Source organism: Apus apus, chromosome 3 (assembly GCF_020740795.1).
Source record: "Apus apus isolate bApuApu2 chromosome 3, bApuApu2.pri.cur, whole genome shotgun sequence".
NCBI classification, from domain to species: domain Eukaryota; kingdom Metazoa; phylum Chordata; class Aves; order Apodiformes; family Apodidae; genus Apus; species Apus apus.
Window position 1 is genome coordinate 96,005,128 of NC_067284.1, and position 10,352 is coordinate 96,015,479.

Below are 10,352 nucleotides of genomic sequence, written 5' to 3' on the forward strand. Positions count from 1 at the left end.
GATGCTCATTCTATGGTCAAAATGTTAAATATGTCAAAAGGTTTTAGAGCACTTCTTGTTGTAATGAATTTTAGACTGCTCCATAGACCTCAGGCTTCTAAATCTTGTGCATGTTTCCCATGCTGATTAGTTTCTAAGTTGTATCTCGTTTTCATACAACAGCTGTGAACTGAGACCAAAAGAAAAGAAGGCAGAGTGAAGGGATGGGAAACTTGCTTTTTATAGTTTCACCTTGTGCCATTTGGCTGACTTACAATCAAGCTGTAGTCAAGGGGGTGGTAAAATGCTGCCTCTGTCACTTGCAATAACTGTACTGTTCTCAGGGGAACAAGATAGTTCTCAGTTACTGAAAAAAAAAATAATCTCAAAATTCTTTCCATGCTGTTCTGGGTTAGTAACTGCTTATCTTATCTCTTTCATGTCACAGATCAGAGGTCCATTGTGAAAACACCAAAGACTGTTCCAGACACAGATGAAGATGAGGGGGCTCAGTGGAGTTGTACTGCCTGTACTTTTTTAAATCATCCAGCCTTAAATCGCTGTGAACAGTGTGAAATGCCCCGGCATTTCTGAGCCAACAGGCCTGTTACCTTGTGTAAAACCATAGCAAACATGCAAGGAACAATCCAGTCATTGGGAGGCAAAGAAAGTGTTTATGTATAGGATTTTGTAAAATTGAAGGTGTGATGAGATGGTATTTTGCTAATGTTAAATGTCAGCCCACAGAGCTAGTAATACCTCAGTGTCGTGTCACAGGCAGTTGAAGTTCATCGGCTGAAAAGTAATCTGCTGAAAGACTCAGTTGCCAGCTGCCTAAACCATGTACAGTATTACCAGTGTCCCAGTAACACACACCATGTTCAGTGCTTGGGTGTTGTCCATCCTCTTCTCTGCCCCAGTGTCACTACTGAATTTTGACAGGGGAAAGGAGTAGAGTGCTAGCGTTTTGTTTTCAGAGCTTTCAGTGAAACACTACATGCACAGAGGAGATCTAAAAGGAACAAGGTTTAACTATATAAACCATTTGCTGCCACATAGTGCCTTCAATAAAGGGAAGAACTTCACAAATCAGTGGTACTCCTTGCCTTGTCTTCCCTGAAAACATCTCTGTGAAGCCAGAAATCAATACAATCACATCTAAAGATGAAAAGGAAAAACTGCATGCGTTGTCTGTACAATACACACAGTGAAATACCCCAAAGCTTTTCCTACTGTACATAGCTCTAGAGCCTGCTTTAAGTGATTTCTTTTCTTCACCTTGATTATTTTCTTGTACTTCTGTATGTATAGTGTAATAGTCTTTTTGTTAACTTTCTTTTTTTTTTCCTTTAAGTGATTAAGCCACGATCGTGTCCCTTTTTTAAGCTTTTATCTGAGAGAAGCAATGCCTTAAAATAAGAGCATTAATAAGAAACTATGCACAAAATAGCTTTCCTCGGCTCGTTCTGTACATTGCTCTTGTAAATGCTGATGATCTGTGAAGACCTGCAGATGCAGCGTGGTAAAAATGCAGGAAAAGTTGGAAGAGTTACGCATATAGTTCACTCTGTACACTGAGTTTTACGGTGGGTGACACAAGGTAGTGTTTTGTCTGGCATGAGGAAACTTTATACTAAGAAACTTTCAACCCACCAACAGATCAGCATCCGATTTAAGCTTGCTTCATCTGCTGGGTATCTTGCAGACTCCTGAAGAGAGATTCATTGGGGAAGTTCATACAGTGCCAAAATCAACAGCAGCAGCATCGTACAGCTTTGTTCAAGGACTTCAAATGCTTTCCTGTTTTGGCAGCCAGTTTCTAAACCTGACTTTGTGGTGAAGTCTCATATTTATAGCAAACAAGGATAGCAATATTTAGGACAACTGAAATAAGGCTGGAAAAGAGAAATCAAACAGACTTGAACACTGAAGCAACCTCAAGCATCTCTTTATTTTTATGATCTATTTTTATAAGGAAAATATTCACATGATCGGGGATGTATATAGCTGAGATCAAGAAAATGGAATTCCAGTACAGTATGCATGAAAGACGGCACGCAAAGAATTATGTAGCAGCACTTAGCGTGAGGCTGGAGGGAGTGCTAACAATGTAGCAAGAGACAAAGTAGACTGTCACCCACTGTAAACATTTGCCAGTGGACACTTTCATTAGGAGTTTTACAAGTGATCTATGTGAATGCACAGATGCCTTTGTTTTGAAGGCTTTGCATTTTTTTATGTGGGAAGAAAATGCCAATCCCAGGTAATTAGGCAGTAGACCCAAAGCACTTGCATTCAATGCATTTTGTTTATGAAACGAGGCCTTGTTTTTCAGCTTCATCTGCAGTTCTATGTGAAGATTGACAAATCAGTTTTTACCTGTTTATTAATAAAACCTAACTTGGATATCTTGAGTTGATGGTTTTGTGATTTAGCTGGGTAAACTGTCTTTGTAACAGATAAGTTATTTATAAAAATTAAAAAAAAAAAAATATATTCTAATGCTTCGTTTTGTGATTTGTTTGCTTTTTCCATGCTGTGGAGCAACAGAATAATGAACAATAAGCATAAAGAGTATTAAAATTAGACTGATTTCTTAAGACTGGAGATTTTATTTAAGCTTTTGTTTTGCATTATTCTGTGTAATACTAATTCAGTGAGAGCAAGGAATGTATTCCATAAAGTTATAATTACAAGGTTGAATCCTGACCTAAGAACCATTCCCTTATTCCTGACATAATAAGTAGGCCTTTTTACTTCATGCTTTAGAGGTTTATGATTGTTAGAATATTTTTCTAATTCAATGGGCAGCCACTTTGTCCAAGGTAATAGAAGACATAGTTGTGTACTGTTGATATAAGAACAGTGTAAGGATAAATATGCTTAAACTGTATTTTGGTGCTATGTATATTATAGGGTTACAAGATGTGCCATTTTACTGGACTTCTTTCCCACTTGGACCCTGTCTAGACAGATGTTTGGTATGTGGAGCTGGGCTTTCCCAAGACACAGTGATGCTGTGTAAAAGTCCTTCAGGAGGCATCTATGAACAGATGATCAGCAAAAAACATTCCATAACACACACCAGTCAACTGAAGTGCCTCAGTCTCCTGTATGAAAAACAGTGGAGTGAGGAGGGCAGCTGTATTCCAAAAGCATACAACCAATCACCTACAGGGTGGAAAAAAATGTTTGGGAAATTAGGTAAAATGGAATTCTTCTCATCCTATCAAAGGTCTAATTGATCTTTTCCCTGCATTTGTTTCCTGGAGGAACAACAAAAAAGAAAGAACACCTGCATCCTAGCTCCAGTGAGCTGCGCAGAGCCATCAACATGCTAGTGTATGTGTATCCACAGGTATTTTCAGTAACTGATCCTGGAGCAGTGGGGCAAGAGGAATGACATCTCCAGTGTCGTCTCTTCTACAGACTTTTACCTTCCCCTTCAGGGGTTTTATGTTCTTCCTGTATATCAGATCGTGTCTATCATTAGCTCTTCCTTCAAGTTGATGCCAGTATATTGATACATCGCTGATGTGTATTTTTAAAGGGTAGGTTTTAAAGGGTTTTAGTTTTGAAGTATGAAATGGAACTAGATTTCACCGCTGAATTTATTTTTCCTCATTGAAGAGAAGATAAGCTTTATGTTTTGAACATCAGTACTTTATCTTGAATGATGCTTTATGACTTTACATTTCTATACTGTCTTTGCTAGTGATTTCTATAATAGTGAAAAAAAAAATATCACAAACAAAAGAAAATATATTATTTCACTCTTTAGCAGAAGGGAGAAGTACATTTTGTGGCTTTTAGAGGTGTTCCTGTTCGTTTTTTGTGAATGCATGAAGTACTCATCCCTTGGCCCAGCTTTAGAATTGGGATGCCTTTAGAAATGCAAGCAGCAAAACTGAGACAAAGAGGTGGTAACTGGTTTGTTGTGTCACATCAAGCTCTGTGGAACTGATTTCAGTTCACGTTACTAGCTTTTCAGGTAAATTACAAAACCATTTGTCTCCAATCAGTAGAGTTATTCTGTTGCCCAGGAGTATGGTTATATGTGGCACCCCTGAAATTCAGATCAGTTGTGAGATGTGATATCTTCAGTCTCAGTCTCATGATAGATGAATTTTTTTAAACTCCATGGTGCCTGTCTGTGTATTTGTTTGATGTGTGTGAACTAAATTGATTTTATTATTTTGAAATGCCTGCCTTAAGCATATTTTGTAGATGCCCAGGAGAATACATTTTTCATTTTAAGGAAAGTATTCTTACTGGTACTGCATTTCTTCAGTCAGATTCCTCTATTTTGAGGGTAAATTGGCACCTGGACACAATTTGAAGGGTTGAACAAGCATTTTAAAAAAGACAAAAGCCAAGTATTGAAATCTGACTATTTGCCCATTTCATTACTCTAAAATGGGACTATTGCCATGAAACAGTGACAGAATCTTTTCAATGCAGTTAATTAACAGCATCTATAGTGTATCCTGTGAATCCATGCCAACTTTTACTAATATTTAGTTCTAACTTTCAATAGCCAGGAAATAATTGGACTTTTATTTATCTCTTGTTAAAAAAACGCTTATAATTTGAACAGAAAATACAAGTCAGCTTTAAACTTTTTGTTCCTTTCATCATTACATAGTATGATTACAGTGCTTTCCTTTTTAAAGCCTGACTGCTTGAGTAGCTCTTCATATTGGTAATTTTGGCAGTCTGATTTTATGTAGTCCAAAATAGCTTGTGAAGCTCCTATTTTGTGTAAACTGTTTAAAAATTACTGGAGAGTGAGAGAACAGAAAGAGTATCAAATGTTTGAGGGCTTCAGGCTCTGTGACGACCCCAAGTGCTATACAAACACTTGGGAATAATGATGAATGTTGAGATTCATTTTGACATAATTCTCAATGTTTTTTATTTGGTTTTCTTTGATTAAGCAGTTCTGTATCAGTGATATGTTTGCTTCTACAGCAGAGCTTCTCAGGCACCACCTTCAGTGGCAGCACTCTCAGATCTCACAGAAGTGGTTGCTTCAGTTGGGCTTTAGACATGTTGATTCCCAGCAGTGTAAGTGGATCCAATTATGTTTTCATTGAATATGCAGATATTTTTAACCAAAATGTAACAATCTCCAGCCAGTGTACTGCTGCAGGCATGGGTTCAGCTGACGGTTTTTACCACAGTCCCCTTTTCTTCATTGATTTAAAATGCAGGTATTTATGTTTAGTTACAGGTGACTTAGATCCAAAATTATTTACCATCTTTATGAATTCAAACTTCCTATTAACTGCAAGCTTATTTAAAATAATAAAACACTACCATATTGTATGCGAATGCAGATTTTGTACAAGAGGAGCATATCAGTTTTGGTATTACTGAAATGAGCGATTTGAAATGCTTGTATAAACCTAATTATATTTTTTAATGGATGTGCCTTGTGTTATGGTTTTGAATTTGGTGATTGCATACTGTTTTTCTCATCGTTTACAGGAGCACAGTGCCAATACAAGTTTGCTGTAGTTGATTTGGTAGCAAATGAATGGAAGAAAGGTATATTTAGCATTTTTTATGTGATTTCATCTTAGTAAATTTTCAACAGATTGCATTCAGCTTGTGACTTGGTGGGTTTTGATGAAATTCAAGTCACTGTTGCAGCTGATTGAATCAGAGAATCACAGAATCATTCTGGTTGGAAAATACCTTTAAGATCAATTCCAACCACAAAGTTGTTGAGATCCAGCACTGAGAAAAAGGGTAACGGTGACAGAGGAAATGAGCTGAAGAATGCTGTGTTCTTTTTTCTTCACATGCAGAAGCAAGTCGCGTTGCTTTTCTTGCACCCCAGTGTAACATGCAGACTAAAATGTAGTCAACATAAGGCCTCAAAGCTGAAAGGCTGTAAACGTTGGGGTTGGGATCTTAGGACACAGCATCTGTAGCATGTCTGGCTGTGAAGACTTTTGTGCTTGGTCTGTAGTGGTGGTGCCTCAGAAGTCTGTTGGTACAAGTTAACAGTTTTATCACATCATGGGGTCATTGCTGTGTTTCCACCACATGCCAGGGTCTCATGCTTGGTTACATGCCAAGGAAAGGTTCACAAGGTTCTCCTAGGAACAGGACAGTCCCCAGAGCACCTTGTCTGGCTGGTACACAGCTACTAACCCATCTCGGCTCGGAACAGGTCAGTGAATATTGATGTGCCTGGAAGGAGGGAATTTCAGATGAAAGGATGAACGCTTGTTTTGGAGTGAAAACTGAATTAGGAAAATTATCAGCCCTGGAATTTCAGATACAGAATTAGTTTTATAGTGGCTTTATGTTGATCTAATATTACAAACAAAGCAAATGTTTGTACAGAATGTCTCTTATCAGCCATTATTTTAAAAAATAATTTAATTTACAAACTACTTACTGTAGCAAATCTGTAGTAAATTTTAACTTGAGGGCTTTTTTTTACTGTTATTTTATTGTTAATACTTGGTATTTTATTTGTTGTATCCTGGGTAGAACATAATTGGACAGATCTGCTTATTTTTTTTAATCTTTTTTTCAGTTTTGCTTTTGTTGTTTGTTTTGTGTTAGTCAGATTTCCAGAATTACTTGGTTATTGTCTTACAGTATTGTAATTGGAGACTGTCACCAGCCTGGGGAGCTGGTGTTAGGAAAAAAGATGTGGAACATACTTTGATGTGTTTCACCTCTTCACACTCCTGTGGTTACTTTGGCGCTGGAGCTGACATGGAGCCTGTGGACAGTAGTGAAAAGTGTGAAATGCCACTCACAAACAAGGCATTTGGCCAAAACCAAGTTTGTTGGAAGGGACCTGTTGGAGAAGAGGGGGAAAGCAAATCAAGGAAGTTGTAGGAAGAACAACCTCCTGAAGCAGAAGCAGGCCCAGCTCTTCTTTCTGCTGGAAGTCTTCTGACACCAGTTTTGGGCCTGTATGTTTCCTCTGATAACGTGTAAAGACATCCTAAAAAAATACATTTCTTCTCACTGTATAGCTTGCAATAGCTTTTCTTGCTGCTAATGGGGATGGAAGGGGGCAGGTAAGTAATGAGAGGATCACAGAAGATGCTAAGTGAAAAATGTAAATACATCACAGGTTCCAGTATGACCACAGGGATTGGAGGACAAGTGTTTAACTCAGCAATATTATTGTGTCACTGGCTTACTTCTTAGAAGGTGTTCTGCACTGGTGACATGATAGTGCTGCACCAAGCAGTGTGCAGAATTTTGCTGTTGCCTTCATTCATCTGCGTCCCTATCTCTGCCTGTTGTCTTTTCAGCTTTCCTTTTTCCCCCATCTTATTAAGAGACTTGAACAACCACTGAAGACAAACTTCCTACATTGTGTTATACCTATGTGGTAGCTACAGTGAAAATCTGGGTTAAAACAGGGATGTGTCTTTTGTTTTTTTTCATGAGCCGCTTCCTTACGTCTTTGTTTTCCCTCCGAAAATCAAATTTAAAGACAACCTGAGGAAAGAAAATACTGTCTTCCAACAGACGCACCTGACACAATTATGAAGCAATTGTCGTGAGCCATCTTTTCTGTCTCCAAGAGTAACTTTTTCATACCCACTATCTACAGATTAAAATTGCTGCCACAGAGAGGATGATGGATGCTGTCATCAGGCATCCATCTTGAAGTCTGAGTGTGATTTGATGCCATCTCACTGACTTCTTGGTGATTCAGAGAAAGTTGCCCAGGTCCTTGTCTATCTGCTCCATGGTGGCAGTATGACCTTTCTTGGTTTTGCTGTGTTTCTTGTGCAATTCCCCTTGCAATTGTGAAAGTGTTTGGAGGTGCATACTGCTTCTCTATCCATGTTCCTGAATGTTAAGGTTTTCTAGAAGTGGGGCTATGTACTAGAGGTTCATACTATGCGACTGTTCTTAAGTAAAAAAAATATATATGTATAGATATATAAGGTAACATATCTTTTGGTATTGGAAGCTCTTCCCAATCTTTAGCACAAGTGCCCTGTACATGAGAAATGAAAATAATAGCACAGCTGTGGTTTTTTTTTTGAGCTGAAGGATGTGACAAAAGCTTTCCCCCTTTAATAAAGATTAGTAATGCTGGGGTTTTTTCTGCTGAGCTTGGTCCTTTTCAATTCAATTGTTGGGCTTTTTGAACCCCTGAGGAAATCAGTCTCTGTGCTGCCTGGCCAGTGTTCAGCCACTATGAGCTTCACTTCTGGCCTTGGGACTCTGGACTGCATGAAGCAGAGCAGCCAGCCAGTAAGGTTGGAGACTAAATTTCCTTGAGTTAAAGAAGCTTGTGTACAGCTGCCCCAGGGAGTGCTTTTCTGCCAGCCCCACGACCCTGGCCATCAAGCTCCATACTCCAAACTTATCAGTAGTTTTCCTCTGAAGAGCAGGCTAACATTTTTCAAGGCAACTGTGATACGTTCTGTTTTCAGTGTTTCCTGAAGCAACAGTAGAGTTGAATAATGGAGAGGAATACTTTACTATTCAAGTGATGTACAATTGCACCTGAAACAACTGTCAGGCATAGCTGTGCTATGTGATGCTGTACTTGGAAGCTTCCTTCCCACTTGGAGAGCCCAGCCATGTTCAAAGTGGATGTGAGACGCATAACGCGCAAAAGTACATCTTATGTAGTTTTCTTGAAAGGCATATAATCCATCTCCTGATCTCTGACTTCGTGTTGGTTTTCATTTTTTTTTCCACTTTTCATCCTGTTATTTTCCTAGATGGATACCTGTACCCTGATACCAGGATTGAACCTGTTGCCTTTTAATGGTATGATTTTGTTCAAGACTTGAATCAGCATCTGGATCTCACTTGAACATCAGTCTGTCCCCCCATGGCAACCATGCTTTTCTCTTGCTTCTTAAAACACTTTTATTAGTTCTGGTGCTCCCTCAGAAGGTGGCAGGCTGCTATGTGGTGATTTTGGCTCACTTAATATCTTTTATTTTCACAAGTGAAATTCATCTCGTGAGACTTTTAGAGAAAATGTGTTAATAAGGCTTTGAAGCAAGGATTTCATCACCCTCCCAGCTGGAAATATCTTCTTTGCTGTTTTACAGGGTTGGATTCCGATGTTCCCGTTCTCTATGGAGCTATTAATGAGCCATTAATCCTGTGTTTTGGTATCAGAAGGGCACACCCTCTCCAGGGGTGAAGGCAAAGGCTGATCTCGGCATTGTCATCACCGTTTGGTCAGGGCTGCCATTTTCTACCTTCTGTCGAAGGGCTTCTAATTCTGAAGCAAAAAGGAAAATGTTCTGAAGTTTTTGTTGTATGGCTAGCCGGGCTAGCAGGAAGGTGACATGACTCTTTTCACAGTGCAACTGGATTCTGCTTTTACACCCATAACCTTTTTTCTTTTCATCTTTTTTTAAGAGCAAAAGTGTTTCACTGCAAACTTGGAAAAGACCAACGAGTAAAACACACCAGTGAAGAAATTATGGACAAGAGCCTGAGGTAGGTGGCATAAACTGGATTGCTCAGAGGCTTGTTTTGTCTGTCATTAGTCATCTATCAGTAACTACTGTGTGATCCTTTAAAACAACAGCTGTTGCTCATGTTTGAAAGGGTTGTTTTCTGCTGTCTTCTCCACCCTCAAACCCTACTTTATTGTATTTAGCTACAAATCGGTTCCGTACCTGCTGTTTCTCTTGGCTGCTTCTAGATGGATTTTATTTGGTGCCAGCCTGTCAGGTCGCAGGCACAGTTAGTTCTCTCTGTATGCCCTCAAGCAGTAACATGAGCCAGTGTGCACAGTGACATTTTCCTACTGTTTTTTCATCAGTTTCTGATACTGGCGCTGATGGAACTTCCTTTCCCTGCCTTCTACCCCTTTCCTATCTGGAGCAGGTAAGCCTGGTGCAGTGTTGTGAGGCGTTATACCATGGTGCGGGCATGGAGAACTCACAAAGCCCTTATTTTTGTCATTCTTCTCTTAGCATTCCTGCTAGCATGTGTGACGGTGCAGGGCTTGATGCAATGCACACAAGCTGCTGAGTCAACCCTGAGCTAACAGTGTTTTATTGTACTCTGAACCCCATGTAGAGCTGTCTGGTTCACGGGTGGGCAGGAGAGGAGACGGTGTTTCCTGCTTTGTTCAAAATCACATCCAAGCCAGCCTGTGGGAACCTTTACTTTCAGCTGTGTGCAGCTTTCAGCACAGATTGCCCTACACTTCACATGCTGTGAACTGAAGAGCAGTGTTTCCAGGCAGGGCCACAGCAGCATCCCTGGAGACATTGACTGGAACCCTGTGTGTAGCCTGGCATGTTTGTGGATCCTTGTTGGGTCCCGGCTCTGTATTGGTGTGGTGTAACCTGATCTCGTCCAGGGGATATATCATAGCATGCTCTGCATCCTCCAGAAGATTT

At 39.6% G+C, this 10,352-nt stretch overlaps 1 protein-coding gene across 5 annotated transcripts in view; it reads left to right on the forward strand.

The window, feature by feature from the left end:
- Positions 1–2,481, forward strand: part of TAB2 (TGF-beta activated kinase 1 (MAP3K7) binding protein 2) — a 68,725-nt gene extending 66,244 nt beyond the window's left edge. For 4 of the 5 annotated variants that reach the window (XM_051614821.1, XM_051614824.1, XM_051614822.1 and 1 more), the window contains one exon: positions 428–2,481. In XM_051614821.1, coding sequence (XP_051470781.1) covers positions 428–573 — 146 coding nt within the window. In that variant the 3' untranslated portion in view covers positions 574–2,481. The remainder of the gene's footprint in view (positions 1–427) is intronic. The other variant, XM_051614826.1, reaches the window with a different exon arrangement.
- Positions 2,482–10,352: the final 7,871 nt, after the last annotated feature.